This window comes from Zophobas morio, unplaced genomic scaffold, assembly GCF_036711695.1.
Source record: "Zophobas morio isolate AGI-343-1 ecotype UQ-CSIRO unplaced genomic scaffold, CSIRO_AGI_Zmor_V1 ptg000386l, whole genome shotgun sequence".
Classification (NCBI taxonomy): Eukaryota; Metazoa; Arthropoda; class Insecta; order Coleoptera; family Tenebrionidae; genus Zophobas; species Zophobas morio.
Genome location: NW_026972490.1, coordinates 184,009 through 211,847, shown reverse-complemented (window position 1 = coordinate 211,847; position 27,839 = coordinate 184,009). Strand labels below are relative to the sequence as shown.

General features: G+C 36.1%; 5 protein-coding genes across 6 annotated transcripts; 3 read left to right on the top strand and 2 right to left on the bottom strand.

Annotated features, from left to right (window-relative positions):
• The first annotated feature begins 886 nt into the window (after window positions 1-886).
• LOC135120518 (T-complex protein 1 subunit theta-like) lies at window positions 887-3,751 on the top strand. Its single transcript, XM_064044833.1, has 18 exons — window positions 887-944; window positions 1,003-1,069; window positions 1,135-1,225; window positions 1,276-1,361; window positions 1,421-1,525; window positions 1,767-1,857; window positions 1,907-1,989; window positions 2,047-2,117; window positions 2,164-2,264; window positions 2,334-2,432; window positions 2,489-2,604; window positions 2,656-2,763; window positions 2,822-2,909; window positions 2,967-3,036; window positions 3,093-3,207; window positions 3,262-3,346; window positions 3,404-3,546; window positions 3,604-3,751. The coding sequence occupies exons 2-18, from the start codon at window positions 1,016-1,018 to the stop codon at window positions 3,724-3,726; spliced, it is 1,629 nt and encodes a 542-aa protein (XP_063900903.1). The 5' UTR covers window positions 887-944; window positions 1,003-1,015; the 3' UTR covers window positions 3,727-3,751.
• On the bottom strand, window positions 3,752-5,709 carry LOC135120512 (uncharacterized). The gene is made up of 8 exons (XM_064044819.1): window positions 5,631-5,709; window positions 5,364-5,469; window positions 5,211-5,311; window positions 4,467-4,563; window positions 4,301-4,418; window positions 4,112-4,243; window positions 3,969-4,054; window positions 3,752-3,913 (listed from the first exon to the last, which is right to left on the bottom strand). Exons 3-8 carry the CDS (start codon window positions 5,267-5,269, stop codon window positions 3,752-3,754), a joined length of 654 nt encoding a protein of 217 aa, XP_063900889.1. The 5' UTR covers window positions 5,270-5,311; window positions 5,364-5,469; window positions 5,631-5,709.
• Window positions 5,710-13,725: 8,016 nt separating this feature from the next.
• On the top strand, window positions 13,726-16,870 carry LOC135120527 (N-terminal kinase-like protein). Its single transcript, XM_064044849.1, has 17 exons — window positions 13,726-13,797; window positions 13,868-13,913; window positions 13,963-14,065; window positions 14,138-14,267; window positions 14,373-14,456; window positions 14,579-14,800; window positions 14,866-15,001; window positions 15,055-15,173; window positions 15,224-15,355; window positions 15,414-15,484; window positions 15,538-15,643; window positions 15,708-15,867; window positions 15,921-15,984; window positions 16,049-16,112; window positions 16,185-16,262; window positions 16,309-16,447; window positions 16,509-16,870. The coding sequence occupies exons 1-17, from the start codon at window positions 13,726-13,728 to the stop codon at window positions 16,757-16,759; spliced, it is 1,977 nt and encodes a 658-aa protein (XP_063900919.1). The 3' UTR covers window positions 16,760-16,870.
• Window positions 16,871-18,209: 1,339 nt separating this feature from the next.
• On the top strand, window positions 18,210-18,762 carry LOC135120511 (uncharacterized). The gene is made up of 3 exons (XM_064044818.1): window positions 18,210-18,392; window positions 18,458-18,619; window positions 18,674-18,762. Exons 1-3 carry the CDS (start codon window positions 18,215-18,217, stop codon window positions 18,760-18,762), a joined length of 429 nt encoding a protein of 142 aa, XP_063900888.1. The 5' UTR covers window positions 18,210-18,214.
• A 167-nt stretch (window positions 18,763-18,929) lies between these two features.
• Window positions 18,930-21,963, bottom strand: LOC135120503 (RNA-binding protein 25-like). Of its 2 annotated transcripts, XM_064044810.1 has the most exons (14): window positions 21,895-21,963; window positions 21,767-21,832; window positions 21,605-21,709; window positions 21,310-21,449; window positions 21,187-21,244; window positions 20,841-20,966; window positions 20,654-20,781; window positions 20,421-20,601; window positions 20,260-20,365; window positions 20,030-20,197; window positions 19,542-19,974; window positions 19,420-19,485; window positions 19,172-19,351; window positions 18,930-19,126 (listed from the first exon to the last, which is right to left on the bottom strand). In XM_064044810.1, exons 1-14 carry the CDS (start codon window positions 21,926-21,928, stop codon window positions 19,037-19,039), a joined length of 1,881 nt encoding a protein of 626 aa, XP_063900880.1. In that variant the 5' UTR covers window positions 21,929-21,963; the 3' UTR covers window positions 18,930-19,036. The 2 variants fall into 2 exon arrangements, with proteins under 2 accessions (XP_063900880.1, XP_063900881.1); XM_064044811.1 differs by lacking the exons at window positions 18,930-19,126; window positions 19,172-19,351 and having other exon boundaries at window positions 19,405-19,441; window positions 19,511-19,974.
• Between the last annotated feature and the right edge of the window lie 5,876 nt (window positions 21,964-27,839).

The window sequence follows — 27,839 nt, the reverse complement described above, 5'->3', positions numbered from 1 at the left end:
ACCTTAGCTCATATCTGGAAAATATTGAAACAAGTTGAAGGAAATAAAGTTAGTCACATGTCGTTGCTTGGCATAGTCTTTTATAGTAGTGTTTAATAAATTGAAGAGAGCAAAGAAAAATTTAAATTTTTATATTAACGAGCGCTGATAATAAAAATAGAATTGTAAAATTCAGTTTACAGGATATCTACCCAGTTAGCAATAGCTTACAATGTCTCAGAATTTGAAAGGTAGAGGGGTACTTTTAGTACAAGGGCAAATATAAGTAAGGTGGGTTCCCCAACATGGCAAAAATGGATGCAGATGTAAAGGAGATAGCAAACCGTCACATAATTCAATAAAATTTCCTGAACTTTTAAATACTATAAAGCAGTAGGGTTGGCATGTTTTTAAAGGGAGTCCAAGACGTAAGGAGTTATTTAACAAGAAAACTTAATTAGGCAGTTTTGCACCACTAGTTTTAGTTTATATACATTCGAAGCTCAGTTTTATATTTGCTTTTAAAGTAGTGGTGTTCTAAAGTATTGATAAGATACAGTTAACTTATCATCTCTTTCTACTGATGCAAATCATTCTTCTACAAGCTCAGTTCAAAAATTGCACAATCCCCAAACAACGCACCGATATTTTTCCGATATCGGGGAACCAAAAAGGGCTCACTTAAATTTGCCGTAAGTGCACTGTTATAGTTAAAGTACTAATAGTTAAAAATAGAAACTGTATTTAAACATTAAACTTAATACCAGAGAGTGTGAGATAAAACAATAGATATGTTTAAAGCTTGCAAGGAGACTTTCTAAGCTCCTCGTGTTAGTAATATTATTGCGCGGTCTCAAACATTCCCCATATGCTTCTCCCTTTTTACTTTTTAGCTGGTTGGCATCACCTTTTAGGTATAACCATTTGCTATATAACTTTATTATAGAAACCGAAAAGAAATACCTGTAAGTTTAGCTCCCGCTCTTATTTATTAAAATGTGACTGATTAATTTATGATTATAGCTATAAAATAAGCATGTTGAAAATACCTCAAGTCGGGTTTAACTCTATGCTGAAGAAAGGCGCTCAGGTTACTTTAATTCTAATTTTTACTCGTTCCTGCAAGTTTATAAATTTTAATTTTTATCATTGAAGTCTTTTTCTGGACTAGAAGAAGCCGTTTTAAGAAACATTAATGCCTGCATAGAGCTTACTGAATTAACAAGAACTTCCCTGGGCCCTTTTGGTGGCTCTCATTATTTTTTAAGCTCCTCGTTTGCATAATATACAATTTAGGCATGAATAAAATAATTATTAACCAAATTGAAAAGCTTTTTGTTACTAAAGATGCTTCCACCATTGTTAAAGAATTAAGTGTTGAGGTTATTTTATTTTGGCTCTCAGTTATTATTGTTATTTTATAAGAATTTCATATCATAAGCATCCTGCCGCCCGTATCATTGTTTTGGCTTCCCAGCAGCAGGATCGTGAAATTGGGGATGCTACCAACTTTGTTATTATTTTTGCTGGTGAACTATTAAAGCAGGTTAACTTTTAATTTTTTTGATCAAAGCAAGTTATTATATAATTTTGGATTTCCCTTTCTCTACTTCTTATTTTTTACTTTTACTTTTTAATCTTTGACTTTTTTTGGAACTGGCTTTTAGTAATATATAAGCTAGCCCTTACCAAAAGGACTTGTTTGTTCACTTTACTCCCTTTTTTGAGCAATCCGTTACAATCTCGTCGTCATATGATCTACTATATAAATTTCTTCTCTAAAACAGGCATTATCACTTTTTCAGTTGGGCTTGCATCCCAACGACGTTATCACCGGGTTTAACGACGCTTGTGAAAAAGCACTTACCAGTCTTGGAGGTTTCGCATACACACACATTGTATATGCTTTCCTGTTAATTTTTATTAGACTTGGAGTGTTACAGATTAAAAAACTTCAAGGATGTGGACGAAGTCGCCAAGTGTTTGAAAACTTCTATTGGAAGCAAGCAGGTTTTATATGCTTTTCTCATGTTTGTTTAAAAAGTCGTACTTTGCTATGCTGAGCAGTACGGCTATGAAGATTTCCTTGCCCGACTGGTGGCTCGTGCGTGTGTAGACGTCTGTCCTGCCTCACACCAGTGATTTCTTATATATTTCTGTTCTGCTTCTCTCTGACTTTTATAGGCGCTTTAATGTTGATAACATCCGCGTCACGAAGATCCCTGGTGGTAGCATCCTGGACTCAAGCATCGTTAACGGTATGGTCCTCCAGCGCGCCGTCGAAGGTATCCTTGTGGCATCCAGCTTTGACTGACTTCCGCAAGAAGTGCTGCGAACTTTCGTCGTCGCTGCAGGCACCATCACCCACGTGGAGGACGCGGTTGTTGCCGTCTATTCCTGCCCAGTGGACATTTCCAGGACCGAAACAAAAGGAACTGTTCTTATTAGGACAGGTTTCCGGACTTCTTGGCACCCATTCCTCAATTTGTTAACTTTTGCATCAATGCAGGAAAAGAACTAGAAAATTTCAGTAATAACGAAGAAGCAGCGCTGGAGCAAATTATTCGGGAAATTAGCCTTTCGGGCATCAATGTGGTGGTCACTGGTAGCCAGATAGGAGATATGGTACCAATTAGCCCGCCAACGTTGAATATTCACGGTTTAATCGTCGCAAAGGCTCTTCACTTTTGTGAAAAATACTGTATAATGGTTGTCAGGGTCCAATCAAAGTTCGATCTTCGGAGATTAAGTAATGCCATTGGCGCCACTCCACTTGCCCGGCTGGTTACTTCCGTTTGCACGGCCTGCACTTTTTTATGCTAATGCTCTATTGGTTTATAAGGGGGCCCCCATGGCGGAGGAGGTCGGGCGCTGTGACAGCATTAAATTGACGGAAATTGGTGATGAAAATGTTGTGCTCTTCAGCCAAAGTATAGTACCTTGCCACTTTTTTCTTTCCAACTTTGTAATAACTGCTTATTCCGAAGACAAATCCACTGTAGTCTCCACCATTATTTTGAGGGGCGCCACCTCCAACATCTTGGACGACACCGAGAGGTCGCTTTGCTGGGCCTCTTTTATCACGTGGTATACGACACGCCATTTCTCAATAGAGCCATCGACAGTGCTGTCAACACGTACAAGCAGCTTAGCAGGGACGCCAGGATGATTCCGGGGGCCGCTGCTTCGGAGTTGGAACTGGCAAGAATGGTTAACCAATACGGCACGGTAAACTCATGAAGGTTCATGGTCTTTTCTATACTCACACTTTTTGTTCGCCAGAGCATTTTGGGTCTTAGTCAATACGCCGTCAAGAGTTTTGCCAAAGCATTTGAGGTCATCCCCACAACGCTGGCCCACAACGCAGGTTCCCGTGGCGGGTTTCCTCCATTCATTTCCTATATACTATGCGGCATGGGAATAGGAAAAAATTCCTCTGAGCTGCTCTCAAAGATGCACGCCGTTCACAGCAGTGGAAGCGTCTGGGATGGCTTGGATGTTAATGATGATGGCGTTTCCCTCTGCAATGCGAAAGACGTTGGCATTCTCGACCTTCTGATCGCTAAAGTAGTTCTTTGCCTTCTTGCCCCTTCTAGCACGCCACCTCTAACAGTCCTGCTGCAGCATTATGCAATTCGGTTAGCCACAGAAGCAGCCACTACCATTCTGAGCATTGATCAGATCATAATGGCCCGGAAGTCGGGCGGCCCCAAGCCGCGTGACAACCCTAATTGGGACGAAGACTAAAATAAACACAACTCTCATGCTTTTATTACACTTTATCACGGCTTTCCAGGAAGATAATTTGTCTTTCTAGAAAACTATAATACTCGTTTTGGTCAAAAGTGCCGTGGAAGAAGTTACAACTTAAGTTGGCTTCCAGCAGAAAGAGCCCCTCCGTGGTATCGGCCACGTCCCAGCCCACAATGGGTACCTGTCACAGTGAAGATAATTAGCAGTCAGAAGCGATTTTCCGCCAGCAAGCGTACGTCGCTGAGCAGTGTGTTGTGAGCAGAAACACAGAGCGCCTTGATGTCTGCAATGTTTTCAACTCGCACTCCAGCTATTTGCCGGCCTCAGTAGAACAAAAAGATCTGCACTACGTTAGTTGGCGGTCAGAATTCTGACTTACCGGTGTCTGGATGGGTCTGTATCTCGCCCTCCTGAGCTCCAGAGAACAACTGTTTGGTTGTCTGCAGAAGAGAAGCCAGGCAGTGCTGGTAGTTGTTCACTTTATACCAAGATGCGTTGCTACTTCCGCATCCTGATAGTGAGATATATTAGCGAATGACGACAGTTAAGCAGAACGAAACTGCGCAACCCAAGATCCCAGTGGATAAGTCCACGTTGAACATGGTGCATTCGTGGTCCGTGGAGCTGTATGCATGCCCGGCTCTCAGTACGCACGAAATAGGCCTCACAGCTTCGTCAGAAGAAATCTACTTACTGTATTAATAGTGTTGTGGAAAGTAGAAAGATAGAAATACGTTAGGGAGCGAATACTCGGAAATGGTGACCACTCGAAACGTGGAAAGAGGCGCCGTCTTGGGCAGTAGACTTGACATGAATTTGCTGTTATGCAACCTAAGCATCGCAGTACATATTTATAAAAAGTATACACGTGGTTTTTTGGTTTCTTTTCTACATATAATAGCTCTATATATCTCTCTTTCCCTATTAAGTTATGTTGGAAATCTTTTTTAACATGTACATTTGTAGTGCATTCTAAAAGACTGATTGAAAAATATACAAATACTATACAACAAAGACCACTTTAGAAATTAGTCAAAATTCTACGTGACAAGTAACTTAATATGAGCGGTTAACGAGCTAGAAATAATAAAATAAATTCTGAAGTTATCTGATAGAAAAAATAACTACATTAGTCGCACGCCGTAAAACTGCGGGTGAAGTGTATTTACTACATGAATTATGAGTATTCAAAAGGCTTTTGGCCAGCGTAGAAAGGTCTACTACGTTAAACTTCGTAGATAACATCGCCTACCGTCGAAAACTTAAACTTATATAGAGATAAGTTTTTCCGGAAAACACTAAATTTAAGTTCATAAATTTACTTTAATTCTTAAGTGGAGCTAACATGAAACTGAACTACTGGTTTTTTATATATGTAAAAAGAAAACTTATAAAGTACGCTTATGATGTTTATAAAGGGGTCAGAGGTTAGAGTTGGTATATATTTATAACTATAACTCAAAAAAGATTTTATAAACCTTTTTTGTATAATCCATTTCCCACCATTCGTCACGTTATCAAAAAATTGTATACCCATACCTCCCTCTTCATTTCGATCTTTACAAACAATGCTGTGGATCTATTGAATTTAACTGTTTTTTATGATTAAATCTTTTCAATTATCTTCATACTTTTGAAAAAACAGGGCTCACTGGTATGTTATGCTTGCTGGCAACGTCAATAAATAGCCATTTATCCTCAAAACGATATGAGTCGGACTTTGTTACAGAAAAATGCCTTGTAAACAGAAAGCATCACTCGAATATAACTCGATAAATGGTACTTTATGTAAATATTCTAAATTGTAAAGTTAAAGAGTATAGAAGTTAAAGTTAATTAAGTACCAACTTTAACACAATAGATAATATAATATAAGTAAAATTTTTAAACTTTGTAACCAAGAAGATAGCGCACAGTTTGTCCTCCAAAAAACAAACCAATTAGAGGGGTATAAAAGAAGTTGAAGGAAAGAATCATCAAAAGTTCGAAATAATTGTTTAAAACTTTTTTTTTTTTGACGTTTGTATTCATAAAGAGTGAGCTTAAGTGCTGAGCACATAGCCAATAATGGATAAAAAACTAACAGAAATAATAACGTATAGAACTTTTGGTAGAATATATATTTTAAGGAAAAAGGGATCCCCGGGAGAGAAACGTTGCGTAAATTCTTAATTGCATCTTGCTGAAAGCTACCTAAGTTTAACAATATATTATAGAGTCGATATAATGAAAACTTAACGGAGAAGAGTAGCACCTGCCCGGTAATGTTGTTGGTTCCAAAGTTTATAGTGGAGATTTAAGAAGAAAAGATGAACTTTAATTCTTTTTGAAAGTTCATCATTAAAGTTTATAAATAAATGACAGTTTGAATATTTTCCGTTTCTAACAATAAAGTAATAGAAGCATAAAGAGTATTCACATAAGCCCAAAACGGGGCGAGTAAGCATTCCTACAAAATGTATTGGGGCCTTAAAAACAGAACGAAGTGGTTGAAACTACGCTAATTTACCCAAATATGCGTAGTATCCTCCTTGAGGACAACTTAAATTCTTCTAGTGGTAGGTGTCAGTATATGTTAATAATTTCTTCGGTAAAAGTGTTTTGTTCGTCAAAAAATCATATTATACAGCATACCTTGACCAATTTAATTAACTATTTTATATTTAGTTTTTGTAAGTTGCTAGAGAAACTATGGAGTTAACTTTGCCAAGTAACCTTTCTGTCATATTTGAGTTAATTGCGCTATCCCTGATTTATTGCATACCTTCGCGGGATTTCTACAAATATTAAATTATATATCCTGGTTTTTCTATAAAAAAAATTGCAGCAGATATTTCGTTGTAAAGGTTTAAATAGGTACACGTCACCCTTCGTTCGTATAATTATAGGGAGTACTTTAGTAAACAAAATAATTTAATTGTCGTACGGTGCTGTTTAGTGGGAGGACCATAACGTCCTTTATGGTAGTAAAAAATGTTTTAACAGTATTAACAGGTTGTGATAATTTGCTCTGCTGCTTTCGGTGGCGATTAATCCCTCCATTCTCTCTTATAAGTAATAACTTATAGATATTTAGTTTTACATAGATTTACTTCCATAGCCGGAATGGTTTTTTCTGGAAGGGTGTTATATTTCTTTGCTTTTGTGTATGTAATTTTAGCCTTAAAACGTTGTGGAAATCTAGATAGTTACCCTAACTTATAAGTTCTCTCTTGACATTCTTTAAGGAATTTCTTTGTTTAAGAAACTTGAATTAGAGTGTGCGCCTTTATTTGGAATAATACAAATCTGTTGATATCTTAAGTTAACATTACTCCCATAAGAAAAAGGTAATATTATTAACAGTCTAAAAGTATTGATCTCACTTAGCCAATTTCGTTGGGGTTTACAGATATAAATCATTTTATAAACTAGTACTAAATCACTTTTTATCTATATTAAAGATAAAATAATTTTTCAACTTATTGCTGAGGACACTTGGATTTATCTCTTTGTTCCCTAAAAGAATTCGCTTTCAACGAGACAAAACTTTGTTTAACATTTAAATATAACTTTTATATGATCTACTGATCTTTATGTTATAAGAATCTTTACCAAAACACCATAAAAGAATTTAAAAAAACTGCAATCAACAAGTTTCCTTTTTTTGATCCATTTGTAAATTAGCTCTAACGCAGTAATTTTAAACTTCGCAAATATAAAAATGCAGAGATCTTTCAGAAAACCTTAACTTTTTGATTGATCACTTTTTCAAGGAACTTACCCAAGTTGGAAATCATGTAGTTATAACTATTTATAGCTCCTTGATAAAAATTGGTGGGATACTAATAACTCTAAGCAAAAAATATTTATGAATGCGTTACTAGTTTTATACCAAAATAAAACAAAACTTTAATTTCTTTCGACTTTATAAAATAATTATATTACTTCATTAAGAGTCTCAATGCTTTATAAAGTATACACGTTTAAGTTATCTTGGTTTCTTTGAAGTTCCCTCAACTTTTATATGAAGATCTCTAGGCACCAACATACTGGCTTCAATAAACCAATATCACCTTCAGGGGCCTCACAAATCTGCTAGCTCTGTAAATTTATTACTTACTTTATAATTTATTAAATCATCGAACCTTTTTATTAATAGTTTTTTGAGACTCCCCTTCCCTAAATGTATTTTTTGTAATAAAAATTTTCTTTTGGATACCTTCAGTATGATAAATTACATGTTTCAATGGACGCTCATAGAAACTTGCGCAATTTAAACTTTTTGTAACGTTTACAGAACTAATTGATTTGCTTAGAATACTGAAATGACTTATTTTTACCAGTTCTTGCTTCATTAAACTTTTAAAGAATATTTTTCTAAGCTGATAACTTTTTTTAATTAATAATAATAAAATTAGTTGTTTTGCGATTGTCGATTTTATTTACTGAATGATTAAAGTTAAATTATAGATATTTAGGGCCCAACGAGCTAAAATCGGTAAACGAAAGGTTACTTTCTATATTCTAAGCTTAGAGGCGCTGTAAGTTTTTTCTGTTAAGATTTTTAAATATATTTATTTAATTTATTATAAAAATTAATTTTATTAAATTTGACAATTAGCTTCCCTTTCATTCAAATTTCAAGTTTTTTTGTTTAAAACTATCCCTACAAAAATTCATAAAAATTACGGAATAGTTCGCAAAAAAAAATTAGCAAGTTATAACTATTTAGGATCAATTTTAAAATTTTTTTTTTTAAAATTGGGGCCACTAGTTTTAGGTAAATTCTAAAGATTTTAAAGAATTATTTAAAGACTCTTTACTCTTCTTAGTTTCCTTTTTGCAATAAAGACTTTTAGCGATATTATACACATCCAAAGTGGCTAAGTGGGGCGTACCACAAGGGAGAGCGTTTATGGTGATTTTAAAGAAAGCAGGAGACTTACAGTAGTTGAGAGCATTTTTTTAAACAATGTTCAAAGTTTATTAAGTGAGCTAAATCTGTCACCACAATTGCATTTTAAAGATAGTAAATAGAGTTTAATGACTTCAAAAACCGCTAGCAAAAAGAATTAAGGTAAGTTATTACTTTGGCGATATTTTTTTGTTATTAAGTTTAGAAAGTATGTTATTATATTTGGTAATATAACAACGAGAGGAACAATTAAGTTTCCTGTATGATAGTTTTACGTATGTAACCTGTTAAATATAACCATTTAGCTAGTATACCCCTTTGAGATTTTCTTAAGGTGAGGTTAAACAGACAACCATCAAAGACCGAAAAAGGAAGGGAGTCGCATCGGTGGGGCTCGAAACTACTACTTAAAAAATGTCTTTAGAGAAATGGTCAAATTAAGAGCAGCTAAGTATTAATAAAGAGATCAGGTTCTGAAATGGACCTAATGTACTCTCCCAATCCTTGGATGGAACTTGTTGCCGATGTATATTGTATATTTTTCATAAATTCTGTACACTCCATATTATGGGGATATATATTTACGCTATTTATGATCAACTCATGCAATAATGCCATTAAATAAATAACAAAGTAAAGTGGTACTATTTACTAGGAGTATAGGGCTTTCGTGTCATTGATATGAATCACTTACACAGCTAATAAAGTGTTAAATTTGTCCACACGCTCCGTAAGCGCGTCAAAGATGCTAAGACCATCATAAAGATGCATGCTGTAACTATGTTCTTGAGATTAAACGAATGTTGCCTCTTATTAATATTAAGAGTTAATCGAGAAAACCAAATAAATCTGTTGGTGATTGTATTTTACGTTAATGAGGATGACCACTTTACTATAATTTAGTAATATAAAAAAAAATTTAATTGGGTTATCGACCAATTTGGGAATCAAAAAACAATTATACTGGTTACGTCTACGTACAAACCACAAAGTGGCTTTTACCTCCGCTTAGCGTTGGTTAGAGCTTCAAATTTAAAGAAGGCATGTATGTTGCAGTTACCGAGATTTCTACTAGAAATGTACTTTACGTATTATAGCACAGGGAGAGAATAAGCTTAATGCCTATGGCGGAGAGCGTTTCCATAAAGTAGAAGAATGCCCTGTCAAAGAAAGAATTAGGACACTCACATATCAAACCATTAAGGCCGACGAGTTTTGATAAAGTTATACCTCCAACATAATTTTTCAATCTTTCATTTTTTCTTAAAAGAAAAAATATTGTGCAAAGGCACTTCTCCTAACTTTGGCTGCTTTAAAAAACAGAATTGCGTTTTTAATATCAACTATTATGCCTAAGTACCTGAGTGGTCGATAAGATTGCTTGCACCGTGGTTTAAGAGATGCAAATTTGTTAAAGCCTAAATTGAACATTTTTTTGGTCCTTAAACGCTTATAACGTATAAGCTTTACACATGTATACTTCAGATAAAAAGGATTTGTGACTCGATTTGGTTACATATTGCCCGTATCTAATTACCATGTGAAGGCAATATTATCTATTTGTAAACAACACGGATATTATGCTGCTAAGCTTCTATTTGTAAACGAGTCTAATATATCGCATCCTCAGTATGTCATAATGCCCGACATTATTATCGTTGAGAAAGCTCAACTAAATTAATTTTCTTTTTGAAATGGGCGCAAAATTGACTTTCCTGTATTCAAAACAAGAAACGTAGACTGCAGAAGTAACTCGTAGTTCTGTAGGAAAAATTGAAATAGTTTTTATTCAACAAGTTGACATACTATAGCAGGCCCTAACGGAAGAACACTGCATAATTAGATTAACGAATTTAGGATCGAGTTCTACGTTCTAGGAACCATTAAGACTGGGAAATGTCGCGTCTCTGGTGTATATACCTATCTCATATGTTATCTCAAGAGGAAAAATTGTAAAAATGAAGTAAATTTATTTATAGCTCTTTATTCCAATGTAAAAAACAATCTAGCAAACTAACCTTAACTTTATGTTGCTGTGTAAGTGTACATCTAGCACAAGCCCTGAGATCACTTAGTATTATGTTAAAAGTCATTATAAGCCCTTTTTATGTTTAGAGAACTGCAATGGGGTTATGCTAGGGCTTCGCAAGTTATAGTCGGCCAAATAATTTGCTTATAGAGTTTAAGTTTTTTAGAGGTAAATGAAAGGGGTCAAAGTCGATGGGCCTCCTCTCCTGTGGTGGTTTTAATCGGTTTTCCACCTACTCAGGTTAAATAGGGGCAGATCTGTCTCCTTTAAACCTCAGTTACTCGGGACTGCGATGTCAGCTTCTTAAAAATAGGTAACAAGCATTTTGTGTCCCTACCACCTTAAAGGTCTCCGCCATCATTCACCATAGTGAAAGAATGGCCCAAGCTTTTCCATTTAGTAAGAAATTCTATTGAAAGATGATCACGTGAAGTTGCCCCTCAGCAGTGGTCACTCCGAAAAATATTAGTTGAAGAAGTGGTACTAGGTGATCGCCATGCGAAGGCCACGGTTATTTGAATTCTTCACAGTCATCTTATATAACAAAGATAAGCGTAAGATGGGTGCCCAAACTTCTCACCCACTTTAAAACAACGGGTGGATTGCTGTCGTTAATTTTTGAAGCTTTACCACGATAATGAGAAAGAGGTATTGAGTCCATTGTTACTGAAGACAAAACCATGGTTGTTTACTATGGTCTTCAGTCGAAAAGGAATCAATAGAGTGGTGCTAGCGGGATGGATCACCGCCAAGATAGCAATAAGGCTCCCAACAACCAAAAAAATTAGGGCCAGGGTTTACAAGGGCAACAAAGAAGAAACTACTGTAATTGGGATGTACTATGCAAGTTTATTACATAAACTGCGGGAAGTCATTGAAGATAATCGGCGTGAAATGTTCCGGTTCATCCCGCTGCAGTTGCTAAAGTTGCAGTTCGTAAGTGTGGCTTTATTGGTGTAAACCATCCGCCTTACAGTCCAGACCTGGTATCCAGCGACTATTTCCTCTGCAAAACTGAAATCGGACTCAAGGGGGAGGAGGTTTAGCGAAGATAGTGGAGTAAAATAGGCCGTCTATGCACAAGTTTAAGACAAAACATCAAGCTGTTTTTATGGGTGGTTAGTACCGATATAAGTGTGTTGAAAAGCAAGGATGTTATATTGAAAAAATATAAAAACTTTCTTTAATAATGTCGTAGATCAAGGCCTTATAAATAGTACTTTCGTGGCATGACCGAAAAACCGCGTAAGCACTGAGTAGTAGTCTATTTGCCCTCCACAAAACTTTGCATCAGTAATACCCGGCTATAACTTTCTCTAGAATCTGCGCACGAGTATACACTCTCCTCCACACCCAAAATATTTAAGTCGTGCTTACATTTATGGTTTTGCCACCCTTCTTGCTTCAAAGCTCATTTTTTTCGTCTGTCCTTTTGTTCTGTTCTCCTCTAGTCTGTTCTGTGATGTGATTACTTTACTTGTTTTGGAATTAATAAAGTTATAAATAATATATTAGTTCAAATAGTTTCCTTATGGCTGCGTATCACCAACGTAAAAGTAACGTTACCCTTTTGGTACGTTACAGCAGTTGTTTAAGTATAATCACAATTGCTCACGAACCACCAAAAAATGTAGAGTTTCCTGAATGTAAAGTTCAGAAAATTGTAAAGGTTTTTTCGCTCAGTAATGTAGAAAATGTGTCAATCCACTTGTAGTATAGAATGATGGCGTTCATATAAATTCCTCAAAGGACATTCAGGGTATCATACAGCACAAGAAGTTGCGACTTAAAAGTCGCGCGCCAAAGTTATCAATTGAATAAATAAAAGAATAATAAAAGTATATGATAGGTTATTAAGTACAATTAATTGTAAAGGCAATGATAATATTTGAAAAAGAGAAGGAAGTAGCCAATTAAACTGAGAAAGAAACTTGGGAAACAAGAGAGTCAAAACCAGAACCAAGATAATATAAAAGAGAAGTAAGACAAGCTTCACGTATAAAAAGGATATAACAAGAAGCAAGAAGCTCTCTACCGGGCGCAAGCCTTTTATATAAGAGTTGACCTCAGGGTACATGAAAATTAGGCGTTCGAGACAGCGCAATGCGCTTCTTTAAAATATAAAGCGCTTTTACTAGGTATAGAGTCGATTATTATACTGCAGGTGCTCAGACCTTTTGGCGACTCGAAGACTACCGTGTCGTGGGGCATGAAGGGTTATTGGCGTGCGTAGACCACCGGGTTAAAATGTCATGTACACATAGCGCGAATAGCAAAAACATTTTAATGATACCCCTGTAGCAGCAGTCGTTTTAAAAAATACGGAAGACCGCCTTCTAATTAGGATTTAATAGAGTAAAAGGTCCATGTGACAGAAAGCTTTTGTAGGAGGGCTTCATGCCTATATGCTTCCACTAAAATTTAATAATCTCGTGCATGGTAAACACTAAGGCCAGGAAGTGTGCCCTCAGCGGAGGGAAGCAAACCAGCGGATTTTGGTTTTACGCGCCAATGCTTTAATTAAGCAGTGGCCAACTCATATTTAAACGTTGAAAAAATATCAATCTTTTGTTAATGATCAGTAACACCACTAAAGCGGTAACCTCCACGCATTAAATTAAATTGATCTATAAATAACATAAAAGAACATGCCCTTGTTTGAATAATATACATAAAACATTTGAAATATATGATAGTATCAATAGACAGAGAGATTAAAGGTGCCTAACTATAAATAAAGCTGCTAAATTACAGATGAAAAATATAGTTCTAAATAATATATTAATAACAAGTCGTAAATAGCTTTTAGGATTTAAGTTTTAAACTAAATAAAGTGAATTGGCAATATATGCGCCTTACCCATAGTGTCAGGTATTAGTTTGCTTTTAGCCAAGTTTATAGCAAATGACTCTTAAGACACACAAAACGGTCAGTGTCCACAGCCTCACGGTGCTGCCTATCTTTTGTTATACTTTTGTAAAAACCGTTCTTTCTTTATTATATTTTATACCGCTTATTATACTTTAATTATTTTAATGAATTATTTAAGCTAAATTGTTAAGCAACAATGGAAAAAGTTTGGTCGCTGTTTTCTTCAGCGACTAAGCAAAATTCTTACAGCTCCTCTTATTCAATAGAAGTAAGTGTAATTTTTTTAAAAAAAATTTATAAAGACGGTTAATTTCGGTTAACTTTACTTTTTTAAGTAGTCTGTTTCTGAGCAAAGTTTAGATCCTCTATTCACCCTTAAAAAAGGTAAGTGTTAACTTATAGTTCTACGTGGCGTTATTAAAACACTAGGCAGGTAAAAGAAATAGCGACAATTTACAGGTTTCCGTTTTTGAATACAAACTCTCAAAAGACAAATCTGAGGAAAACTTGAGGCTTGCTAAGTTATTTCTTCGGAGGTTTCTCCTTTAATTTAATAATATAGCAATTTATACTTTTTGTTGACTTTACATATATAACTTTTAAATAAGATTAAAAACTTTGCGGCACCCAAATTTGCTTAAATTTTATGACGGAGAAGAAACAGATACTCTAATTGCTGTTTGTACCGAGCCGGTGGAGCCCCTTCATATATTTTTAGAATCTGAAGCTGAAAATTTAGTTAGTTTATACTTTTAAATAATAGTTATCGTGACTTTATTGTATATTTTAAGAAGTCTTACTTATTTTTTAATAGTTTGGCTTAACCATTTTATTGTACTATAGACTTCAAAGCAACAAGAATACCAAATTCTTTGGGGGCTGCATCAACTTTTAAAAGCAGTTCACTTTTTAAATAGCAGTTCTTTGGTAAAAACTATATCACTTTGTTAAAATAAAATTAACATTTACGGAATGATTGATCATTCCAATATAATTTCAATTCTATTAAAACAAAATAATCGCTACTACTTACTACTCTATTACTCAAGGCCCACTGCAACGTCGGCCTGCACTCCGTCTATGTGGATGACGCTGGTGATTGGAAGCTTGGCGGCCTTCAATATAGCAGACCCCTTGAAGAGCTTGACGATCTCAACTGTTTGCCTAATTCTCACTATCTTCCGCCAGAAATAAGAAAGAAAAAAAGTTTTTCCAGCGAAAATCCTCTCTGGTCTGTGGATGTCTACAGCATTGGAATCCTAATATGGGAGGTTTCATAAATCTGTACCAAATAGTTAAAATGCTGCCTCTAGTCCTTATATTTACGTCTTTTTAGGTTTTTAACAATGCGAACCATAAAGGGGATCTCCGTAGTCCTCAACGTGATGTAAAAAAGATCCCGGCCAGTCTTCGTTCGGTTTATTTATCGCTTGTCCACGACGACCCGCAGCGGAGGCCGAACTGCGCGGAAGGTCTGGCCTTCTCAGTAGTAGTTTTGGTTGTATTTATTAATCACCTCTTCTAGTCCTTTCCAGCTTAAAAAGTAAAGGCGGAGCGTTTGATAGCGATTTTTTTGCCGTTTGCTTATTCTTGGAAGAATTCCACTTGAAAAGCGAAGACGAGAAGATGAGTTTCTGCGCCAAAGTAACAATCCCACTCTCACTGTTTCCTTCATGAGTGAGTCGTACTTCCAGCTAAATACTGTTCTGCCCCAAATTTCCTTGCGGTCCCGTCATAACAAGATTCTACCTTTGCTGATCAACGCTGTGTTGTATGGAGGCGCTCGTACTTACAATATGCTAAAGAGCCTTTTTAAAATCGCCTCGGTATCTTCTTCTTGTGCTGCTTCGGAAAGCCTGTTATACCAGTACCTTTATTGGTCAGACCCTAGACGAGGTCGAGTTCCAGCGCAGGGTCGCTCCTTACTTGTCGCGGCTGTACTCCTCGCCGGAAAGGTGGGCAGGGGCTCTGCTTTTATAAACTTTGCGTGGTCACTTCTCTTTATTAGGGAAACACGCGTAGCTCTGCTTTCCAATCTGGAGTTGTACAGGAAGCATCTTTCGAAAGACCTTCTGAACCTGGAATTGTTCCCGAAACTTGCTATGGGGCTTAAGGTCTCGAAACATCCCCTACAAAAATATAAATACGACCATATTTTTCCCATCTTCCTTGCGGCAGGACAACCTGGCAGCCATGCGACTGCTTACGCTAAAGGCTTGTCTTTTACTGGCCGCGCTGTTTACTGACAAAGTCCACGAGGAGTTGATAACGAAGTACTTGCTACCGCTCCAGACAGACCCGCATCCGGGTATCAGAGTAAACACGGTTATCTGCATGGGTACGAGTATTTTCCTTGGCACTTTCTCAGTATTAACGTACACATTTGAAAAGGAAAGATGGCGCCCTTTCTCTCCGCACAAAACAGGAAAAAGTTCCTCTTAACGTCCCTTTCAAGGTGCTTGTTATAACTTACAGCTTCTTTTAATGGACTTGCTAACCGTATATCACCCTACAAATAGGCCATTGAAAGATCCTTTTTATCACACACGCGTTGCTGCTCTCAGGGCTTTATATGCTACTTCTGTATAACATCACCTCTTCCTTCTTTTGAAGGCATGAAAAACAATTTCCACCTCTTTCTCTCACTCCTATTAGGAATATTTCGATGAAGAAATAGTGGCCACAAAAATTCTTCCTCTTGTGGTTGTTGGCTGCATTGACCCAGAAGTGGAGGTACAGCGGCTCTACCCGCTTGGAACACTCCTTAATGCTTTTACAGGTGAGAGCCCAGACCTTCCGACTCCTTTCCTTGTATCTCTCGCGTCTGGAAAAGCACTCGGAGGCCATGCCCCCCTCCAGCCGCGAAAAAAGCGGTTCGCTAAAGTCTTCGTCAGAAGGCTCTGTAGCCTCCTGGACTGGTCTAGAATATTTTTTTACTGACTATCGCGGAGTCTGGCTTTACCTTTCTCTTTACTCTAGAGCGAGCCGTGTCGCACGCCTTCTCTTCTATAGTTCGTCTAGCACAAGGAGTTCAGACTGAACCTCCTTGCCAGGAATGCTCTATACGACCCACTGAAGAGCAGAGCATATCCACTAGAGAAGTAGTAGAAGGCTGGAAGGACATTGAACTCTCTGATTGGGAGTGGGATCCCGAGGACAACGAGGGCTTTGCTCCTGTTAAAAGTGAGCGCCGACAGAGCACAAAGGGCCATTCGAGATCACCCTTTTAAATACCTAGACCTCCTTTATTCAGTCCTTTGAACCTCCTCTTTTCTTGGTTCTTCTGATTCACTATTATAGTGAATAAAAAGAAGAAGGGGCCAAGCAAAAAGGCAAAAGTATAGTAAACAACAGATCCACGGCGACTCCATTACGCTATTGTTTTATTTTCTCGGCAATAAAGAAACTTTTATTGAAGACACCCTTATTATAAGCTACTTAGTCTACGAAGCGTTAATAAGTCAATCTCCTGTTTAGCGTATTACTTCAACAAATTGAACTTCATATCTCAGTAGTCTTAGCAGTGATAGATAAAATAAACCTGTAAGCTATATTATTAATATAATGCAACCATAGTCCTCTTTGAGATTTAAGCATCTAGCGTTGTACTCCCTTTTTTGTCAACTCAAGGTCTAATTATAAACTGTTAATTATTTTAATTTTGTAGCCTTAACTGCTTAACTCTAATTTTTTGAGTATTGAAGGAAATATAAGTAAGGTATTACTTATTGCGTTCAATCCAGTGACTGATAAGTAAGTCTTTATACTATAAAAAGCATACTAGTAAAATTGCTGTTTTTTTATAGTTGCACTCATAATTGTCTTTTCACTTAGCTAAAAAAACTTTGACTTCACATACATATTTTTATTATATTATTAGTACTATGTACATTTGTAATAGTTATTACAACCCCTGCACTTTACTCTTAATCATCACTAAGGCAAAGGAGTGGAAGGTATTGCTAACACAACTTTGAAATCAAAAGTTAGGTCGCAGGGTAAGCAACTAATTTACTTAGGCTCGAAAAAGCAAAGCTGTGTGAGAGAAACCTTTCTATACGGTTTGAATAAAAATTTATGGATTCGCACCGTACACTAAAAAATTTAGTAGTAAAAATATTTGCAGTTCTTTAACGAGTTGAATGTTAAGAAGTGCACCGCTTGCACTTTATTTTAAAACCAGATTTTTATATTTTATGGCATCCTAATTGTTATAAGATTTTTTAACTGCTGAACTTACTATGTTGAGTTGAGACTAGCCGGCAAGGCTAACATTATGTAAGCTTTAAAAATACAGTACGTTTAGCTGAGGTGCATATTTAAAATAGTCTATACGACGAATATTCTTGGCCATGGACTATTTTTATTTGTTTTTCTCACTTATGAATGGGTGCATATATAAATACAGAGCTAAGCCTTTGCTAACTCGAAGACTTTGCACCGCGAAGAACCAGTTACAATGCATAAAAATTAATTATACTTTGTATGGTTTACAACCTTTTTTTAAAAGAACGAAAGCTAGCCTTGCTATTTTTGTTTGACCTTCCCAATATCACGTAATCTCTGTAACGAATAAGAATGGCCAAATAGATGCTTTCCTGATATTATCTATTTGACCGACTTTGTAAAAATGGCTGGAGAGACTACTTAATCGGAGGAAGCGCAGTTCTTTTATAAGCTTAAGTATGGAGGAATCGACCCATTCAACACGAAATTTAGCTGGAGTCGATAGAAGAATTAGTAACTGTTACTTATCTTTCCGAGAAAAATTTAAGCAAAAGTGCAAAAAAAGAGTGAGAGAGCGAAAAGAAAGAGAATGGTTTAAAAGACGTTTTCCAAAGGAGCAAATGCAACTTATTGAAGGTAAAGGTTTCCTGTCCTAGATAACTGATTTCTTTTTTAAGATTAATAAGTAAAACTTTTTCTAGAGGTAGTGCTAGAGGAAAAAGTTAATTTGGAAATTAGAAGGGGAGAGGGGTTGACTACGTTAAGAAATGATAACATATATCATAAAGTTAAGTTTGCAGACACTGAAGATTTGGATTATTACTTAATTATGGAAGAAATTGATCGTGAGTTTGAAGAGGAAGGTAATTCTTTATCGATTACTACTAAACTGTTTTACTGTCTTCTTTTACTTTAAGAGCTATCTCTGATAGCCCAAAATCACTTGGATTTTGATGAAAGGTGGATTGAGTCGCTGCTCGAAAATAACTCTGCTGATGATTTTTGAAAATGTTTACATTAGTAACCAGGGTTTTACAGGCATTAACCATAACAGTGAATTATTCTGTTAAGAAAAAGTAGTGTAAAAAATTAATTGTTAATGTTTTGTCTTGTAATTAAGGGAGACAACTTCCAAAAACCAGTTAAAACGATAAAAGAACTTTTAGAAAAATAAAATCAAAGAAAATTTATATTTTATTAAAACTATGACTGCCCAAAGTCAGTCCCCAGGAACTATATTACTGCTTGATCGTTGCAGAGGATGTTTTTAGTTTAGAATATCAGTTAACGCCGTACTTGATCGCTTCATTTTCAAAAACAAGATATCTCCAAAGCTTAATCATAAATAGCGAAGCATCCTCGTCAAGAACCTGGAAGCAATTAGTAGTTGTATTTTCTCCATTATAAAAGCCAACCTGCTCAATGTCCGCAAGGATGCTCTGTGGCGGCGTGCTTGCGGCAACCTTCTCGCATATGAACTCTGCCAGCGCGGGAGACTCTTCGCCAATGTAACTTACTATCTTTGAGTTGACCCACGGAAGAACCTTCCTGGTGATCAAGTCCATGCCAATCCTATCCAGCGTGACTTCAAACAACTATAATTGCAAGCATCATAAGAACACCATCACTGTCTTCTCCCCCTCAACCACCACCACTAAGCTACCTCTTCCTGCTTCACGGGAATCCTATCGATGATTTTTTTCATTATTCTTTTTCTTTCGGAGGCAACCTGTCACGAAAAAAAAACCGCTTACATGAGAGCTGTATCCGTCAACGGCCTTAAACCTGCTCGGGAGTAAGCCCGTTTTTCAGCAGCTCTTTCTCGTTGAACATAACAACGCCGTCCGCCCCGAACTGGCCACCCGAGCGCATTTCCAGAACAGGCGGCTCGTCTTCGTTTTCCGGGGCAAACAGCGAGTCCACAGGACCAGAAGCCTTTTTAAGGTGCTCAAGGGTTGTCTGGCTTAAAGCTGAGGGGAACGGCCTAGTCATTGTAATCACGGGGGCCTTCACCGCTGCCGGATCCGCTGGAAATTCGGACGGCGCGGGGATCGGGGACTGCCGGTCTTCCTTCTCGATGGCATTTTGTTCGAGTACAGTTGCCTCTTTCTGTCGGCGTTGTCGCTCTTCCAGTTCTCTTTGCTCTGCTATTATATCTCGCTCGTCCAAATCGATCTCGCGCTCCCTTTCACGCCTCTTTCGCTCCATCTGCGCAACGCTATGCTCTATTAATCCACAACGGAACGCCGAAACGAGGTCTGCAAGGGGCGCACCTGTAATATTTGTGGTCCTTTTCATCATCGTCGTAGTACCGCATGAAATCCCACTCCTTCTCAGCGCGTCTGGCTAGCTGTTCCTCCCTCTCTTTATCTCTTTCCAGTATTCTTTCGTGCTCTTTAATCCTCTCCTTCTCCCGCTTTTCTAACTTTTTCACTTTTTCACTAGTAAGTCAAGTTTTATAAAATTAACAAATATACTAAAGAATATCTATCTCGCGCCTAACCGAAAAGTGTATTCCAAGTCTTTACGTTTTCTTTCCTGCGCGTCTGCCTCGGGATCGAAGTCTGCAGGTTCTTCCTCCTTACGCGAGTCAGTCGCTTTTCCCTCCTCTTCCCAATTATATTTTGAATTTAACGCTTAAAACTTAATAAGTGAACAACCCACCATCGTCTTTTTCTTTCATGCTTTTCGCTCTCAGCGAACTCAGCATAGAATCGACCTCGTCGCTTTTAGACTTTTGATCTTTCTCACTCCTTGCCAAGCCGCCGTCAAACTCACTAGCGAGTAAGTTTTGGCGAAGAGTTAAGGCGCCACTCTCTTTAGCTGCGTTAATATACTCGTTGACCTCAAGGGAGTGAAAAAATCAATGTGAAGGTGTGTGCGACAAACTTAGCTACCAAATTTCGAATGGACTCCTTTAACGTCTTCAATTCCAACTCTTCCATTTTTTGTAAGTCTTCTTCAGTTTTCCCCTCCAACTCAAGAGCCTTCATTCTTGCTTCTCTTTTAGCCTTTTCGTATTCCTCTGATTTTAAATAGAGATTCAATCGAAAAGTTATTTCTGGAAATCTAAAAGAAAACGACCTAAAGTTGTTTTGTTGGTGTTATTTGCGGAGACTTTTAGAACTTTGTCGGCGAGTTCAACTTGCCCCAAGATCTTCATAGCCCTTAGAGCGCCCTCTGGATTGGAAAATTCGCAAAAGCCGAACGCTAATTTTAAATTGTTTATATATTCAAATGGTAGAAAAATTAAGAATTTTTAAAATTTATTTATTTATAAAAAGTTTACTCATACGTATTCATATAAAATTGCGATAATATATAGAGTAAACGTCGACTTTAAAGGATTTTATACATAAAAATTTAAAAAGCAAAGAAATTTATTATAATAATATGAAGTTATCTGGAAAGACTTATATATAAGCGTTACCTTGCAACTTGCCAGAGTCTCCTCGGACTCTCTTCCACGTGTTAATTTCACCGCATTTCTGTTTATATAATATTTTTATAAAAATATTAAACTCTTTAGTAATTTAAATGCCGTCCTACGGACCTGCAGAACTTGAAGCACAAGATTATCTGCAACTAACTCAGAAATGTTACCGACAAAAATCGGTAGAGGCATCCTATACTTGGCTAAAACGGCTTCTTCTTCGGTTGTAGTAGACGTACTAAGATCAGTCAACGCACTACCTAGAGCACATATTCACGAATAAGTTATAAAATTAGTAAAGGGAAAAGTACAGACGTGAAACAAGTAAAGTTATCAGATATGCACAAATCTCAAATAATGATTATATTGCACAAAAAGTCAACTTGCGTTTTAATGTATAATAGAGATTTGTTACCTGGAAAAGGGGGATAGGGTTGCATAACGACCGGCATGGACGTTGGAAGGCCCATAACCCCAAAACCAGGATTGACGACCACATTATAAGGTACAGCATTGACAGCTTGTTAAAAAAATATTAAAAAAAAGTTAGCTGATAGTGTAATAAGACTGAACTCACCCATTGTTTGAGGGGGAGGAATGACGGCAGGTGTACGTACACCCACCATGTAAGGATGAGTAGGCGCTGAAAGCACAAGATAATTATAAGACTATACATTAGTGTAAGTTTTAAATACATATGATAACCTAAAAAGGGGGGCGCCCCAGGTGGAAACGACATTGTAAAAGTTTAAGTCAGTACGCACTTTGCAGGTGCGAAAGAAAAACCAAAAAAAATTACTAGAATTTATTACCGCCCAATGGCTTATATATGCAAAAGTTGTTCATTGGTCCTTTTTGACATAACGACAAGAAGCTCCGAAGGACGCCAGTGCATGGCATCGCCAATCCTCTTTCTGTGTAGTAAAAAATATTTTCTAACACAAAGTTTTGTAAACAGGTTAAGTTTTGGTAAGCTAATAATACTTTGCGCTTCATGCTCATAGAGTTGATCTAACTCAAGTAATATATTTTATTACTTATAAAAAAGGTATTTTTAGGTAAGAATTGGCTCATGTATAGCATTTATTATTCGGGGGTATGTAACCTTGTTGAAACCTTATATGTGTTTAAAATAGTTGAATAGCTGTTAGTCTTCATAAAATTAAAATCATCACTATAGAGAGACGCTGGTAAAATTTTATATATTTTATTATCTCCTCTATTTAAAGGTTTAGACGGGTTAAGTAGTACGGTAAACAAAGCCCCCGCACCGCACCCCGCACAAAAGATCTGAAACTCCATTACGCTCTTTTGTTTGAATTACTTTTCATCCCAAACATAAATGTTTTTTTTATAAATAAATTAAGGCACATAGTTTGTGGAAGTAAATAATAAAACACTGACTCTTGTGGGTAGAAAATAAAATGCGGAAAAGTATATATTAAAGGGATAATAAAAATAATAGATTTTAAGGTGAAAATGTTAAATAATAAATTTTATAAGTATTAATAGTAATTAAAGAACAAGGGATGGGTTTTTTTAAATAACTGTGTATCCTCCTAAGGAATTTTGGAAAACATACTGTCTAGTTAACGAGTTTAAAACAAGGAAATAAAGAAAGTCTTCTTTTTTGGTTTCATGGATTTTCGATTTATCAAGTGCAGACAGTGTGATCTGAAAAAAATAATAATTCTATGTAAAAAGTTGGTATGGCTTATATTACAGCTCGTCTTAAGTTTTATTATAATTAACGTTAATATTTTTGTTATTAGTTAAACTATTATCTTATTTGCAGTTAAGAAGCTGATCATGGGAGGGTTCAAATATCATGAACCAATAGAGTTAAGTAGCTACTTGGTGCGCCCGGGCTAATTTTTGAAAAATAGTTAGTAGGTACTGTGTGTTGTGCCACGAAAATTCAAAAAATATCAGTAATTCCTAGTCTTTCTAACTTTAAGTAAATCTGTAAGTATATTATTGCATTTTATATAACAAAATTTATTGCTTTATATTATTGTTTATAATATATCAAAACTCAATACTCTGAACCGCAAGACTGATGTATAAGAAAAAGAAGGATATAATGTTTATAGAGCATCGCAAAGGCAATACCCAGGACAAGTGCGAAAGACCCTGTACTAAGCGATGGTCTAAGATAAAATAATTATCTTTGTGTGGCACTTAGGTCAATATGAGATTGTGTTGGGCACAAAGTACATTGCGCCGGTCAGCACAAGCAGCAATTTATTTCGATGTGCAGTGTTTGGACCGTAGGGGGCGTTACATAAGCGCAGTAGTTCTTTACGCACAATAATGAGAAAACCTCTCACGTTACTATCCCGACCCTCTCCGTAACTTATGCTACGTTAATACCACAATGCATAGCCCTCGAGGACGAGCCCCACGTAAGTACATGAGGGTTTATGAGAGTTTCTTGCTCTTTTAAAAAAAAAGAAGCGCGACCACTTTCTCTTGAGATAATGGGCGCCTTCCTCTTAACCACCTTGAATTTTAGTTTTGTTCTCAGTACTAGCTAAATAGTATTCGGTAGAGCATGGAACTTTTAGATTCCATTCCCTTCCTTTCTTTTTAAAGAGGCAGAAAGTCATATGTTAACGTATTAAGTTTTGCATATATACAGAACTCAGATGGTATTGAGGACAGATACAACCCTTGAAGAACTCTATCTGTAAGAGCGTGACTGAGACAGTGCAGAGCTGATATAAGTGTTAAAGCATGTTCTTATAGGAACGATACGTAGAACTTTCCGAAAGGCCTTTAGAATATTCAACCTATGCAGCTTACAGGAGCCTTGAGATCTGACGCGAACGAAGATGGCTTCTGTAGTTTTAAAAACCACCGATTTTAAAAAATTTTAATTTATAATTTTTTATTTTTACTCTCAACCCTTAGGACGCTGGGCACCCAAAAATTAATCTAATGGACCTGGGCAGCTGCTTACCTACTCGCCCTGTGGGCCAAACGTAAAGGGTGTATGGAAATCAAGCACACGTGATTTATTACCATTACCTTTTTTAAACGTTACTACTCCGGACTTAAAAAAAGTTTTATTAGTGACGCTACCTATGCGATTATATGCAGAAATAGTCTTTTATATTGGAAGTTTTACCTTTTGCTTCTTAACTTTATTGTAGACCTCTTTTTAAAGTATGTTGCAACAAGCCTTTATTAATTTAATAAATATCAAGTGGCCTATAAATTGATATATGGAAAAGTTGTTCTTATCGTTAAGTTCACTCTATATTGGTTAGTTCCACTAGAAATTTTTATTTACTTAACTAATTTCAAGTGGATTCAAGCTTTATAGAAATCAAACCCTTTTACTAATTTTCTTTATTACTAAACTTTTCAAGTAGTTATTAATCTTTTCCTTTACTAAATGCCAAGTACTGACTTTATCTAGGTTTTAGGTTTTGTTTAGGGTTGTACTTCCTAAAGCTTTCCTTTTACATATCGAAGGTAGGTAACTAATCTGTAAGACACACCTAACATAGTTGCTTGATTGTTGCTTGAGTTAATTTATCCTTTCCGATATATTGACTATTGAATAGTTTCCTTCAAGCTCAACTTGAAAAGAATTTTGATCCTTTAAAATGCAATACCGATAACTGTTTCTGAAAGTAAATTCTCGTCTAGCTTTATGGAATTGATTTTAAAACCGCAGCTCAGCAGGTGCTCCACAGAATCAAGGTTTTATATAAAGTTAATTTTATATTTTTTCATAAGCATTTAATTGTACTTTATCAGTTCTGGCTCTCTGGACATATGAAGTAAAAAGGTAAAGTACATCCTGCGAAAGGCGAAAACGTGCCTGATCATGTCACTCGTATACATGACTTGTTAACCAAGGACTAGCGTTTTCGGTAAGCCGTTCATAGAGAGAAGTTGAGAGGCCTTGCGGAAGGGGAAAGTACCTTTTCGCACATCTCAAAATACTCAAGGCGAGCGGCAACTCTTTTTGTCGCACTAAAGCTATAACGTCATGGTCAGCGAGTCCTAAGTATTAGATTTTATAAACATTAAGAATGTAAAATAGATAAAACAAAAAAATAAAGTAAATAATATGCAAAAAAAAGAAGTGTAATAATAAAGGATAGACTAGAGCTTCAGGGCTTAATTTGTTGTAAAAACTTCGTGGTTTTTAATACTGTTAAAACTAGCTCCCCCTGCGCGTAGTCTAAAGTTAAACTAGCGCCTATATTTAGGATGTTAAATAAGAGAGAGGTAAATAGGTTAATTAAATGGTTTTACACCGCACCTAAGATCGGCTTGGGGCACCTGAAGTTATTTACACGCACATTTAAACTACCTAGGGGCAATGCCACGCAAACCATAAATAACATTACTTGCGTTGTAAGCTTAAATAAACCTTTTAATTAGCTAAGCAGCACCCAGTAAATCTTTTGTTTCTCTAAAAGTGGGCTCCAAGTGAGCAAGATTTATAAAACGGTTTAGAAGAACCAATCAAAATTAATTTCGCCGTTAATTAAATTTCCCTTTTTTCTCTATTTAAATTATTGTTAAAATTTAAAGGTGTCTAAAAGATAAAAATATGAAAACAAACAAAAATAAAAAAAAGGAGGAAAGAGCTTTAATATTAATAAGATTATTCAGCATTTTTAAATTCTTTTACATCATTAATAAAATATCCGATAGTTTTTGGAATTACCTTAATAATATTTTGTCATATTAAATGAAGCGCTTACGAAGATCGCCATCAAAATTGGTATCACCCTTATTCATTAACCTTTATTTGCTAATTTAAATACTTTTTAAATTAATTTGTAGTTATTTGTTAGTAAACCCGTGCAAGTGTTAACTTTTTCCCCCCTCCTAAAATAGGGCGCCTCTTTCAAGAGGTAAAAAATTATTTGAGTTATCAAGTCCAAACGTTCTGTTACTTATATGATCCAATTACAATACGCAGTTAAGACAAGCTGAGAAAGGGTAGCTTCATACAACTGAGGGTACGCTCTTCGCATTTATATTAATTTTAACTGGTGGATTTAATCTATCAAAATTACTTTAAAATTGTGTATATATATTCATTTTAATTCGGTAAAGATTTCGATCTTTCGTTTTTGTGGCGCCTTTTCAATCTCTGGAGACGTGAAGAAGTTTTAGCTTTTTTATCTAGAGAGCAATTTTAGTATATTGTTTTGCTCTATAGGGCCGAAGAAAGTGTTGATAGAAACTGTCTACAGGATAAATTATTGGGATCTTAACGTCTAGAGGGCATGTGTATTATTTAAAGCGCCTAAAAGCCTAAGAGGAAATTTTAAACACATCACCCTTTCATTTATTAATTTATACATTTTATCATATCATTATTCAATACTAATTGCGTTATTCTTACATACGTCCAAATTTTTTGGGGTGGGTAAGGGTGGTGACACACTGACTATATAATTATGTCGGATAAACTTTTTTGTGTGCATCTCAATATTTTTAAAATACTCCACTATAAATACTTACTTTATTAATTAATTACATACATCCTTGGTATTTAGATTTATTTCCTTAGTTGCTTATATTTTTAATTTGATCGCATGAACCTTTCTCCCTATGGTTGAGCGAGTTTACTGAATAATATATACTTCAGAGAAAATTTCGTAACAAACCCCTGAAAGGAAGAGGGAAACTGTTGGTGTTATGGGATGTATACTCTATTATAAAGTAAGCAAAACTCTCATATCGGGATTTAGAGTTGTCCTCGTAGATTAGAGGTAAGAGACTTGACGTGCATGCTCCAGGTCGTCAAAATGTGAGAGTTATGAACTCAAGGGCACAACACGAACTATGGTATAAAATAAGAGTTGCTATTACCGAGCTCTTCTTCCTTCTTTGGTGTGTCGATTACTTGGTGGTGAGTGTTGTGCACCTAAGGCGGTTAGAAAGCTTAATTACGCGCATTAATCCTCTTAACCTCTGAGTTACGACGATAAGTTTCAACGCCTGTATGATAGCTTTTCGTACTTAACCTGTTATACCCCACCTCAACAATTCGAACTTTGGACCACTGAGGAAACTATACTTGAGGATAGTGAAACTTCTGAAGGTATTGAAACCAAAAATTACAAAATGTATAAAAGGCAATAATACCTATTAATCCTCCTAACGCTAGTACGTAGATGTAAAAATAAGACTAAATGTAACAGTCACCAAACCAATCACTTTAAAATCTTAGTAGCTACCAAGACAGTAGTAATAATAGTGTTAACATAATTATTCTATATCACTACGAAAAGATGAATTATAGGATGACGATACTACTACCTTGAAAACTGAAATGCTCTTTTTGTCAAGTGAAACTTCTATCGAGGAACTTTTTTTTAAGTTCCAAGAATCGAAACATTAACATAAAAAGAGTACCGCCATTAATTGTTCTAATAAAAGACTTATGACCGAAAAAAAATAAATAAGATAACTAAATTTTTTGGTGCTATCAATGTTACACAAGGAGATGAATTTCACGAATTAAAAAGGCTACTGACTTAAAACACGCAAAGATAATGACCTTCAAACTCCAATAAGATAAATGCCTCAAAGTAAAAGAACAAGGTTTAACCTTAGAGGTACTGCCAATGAAAAAAGGACTTCTCTGCATTAAGATGCCTATGTTCAGATAA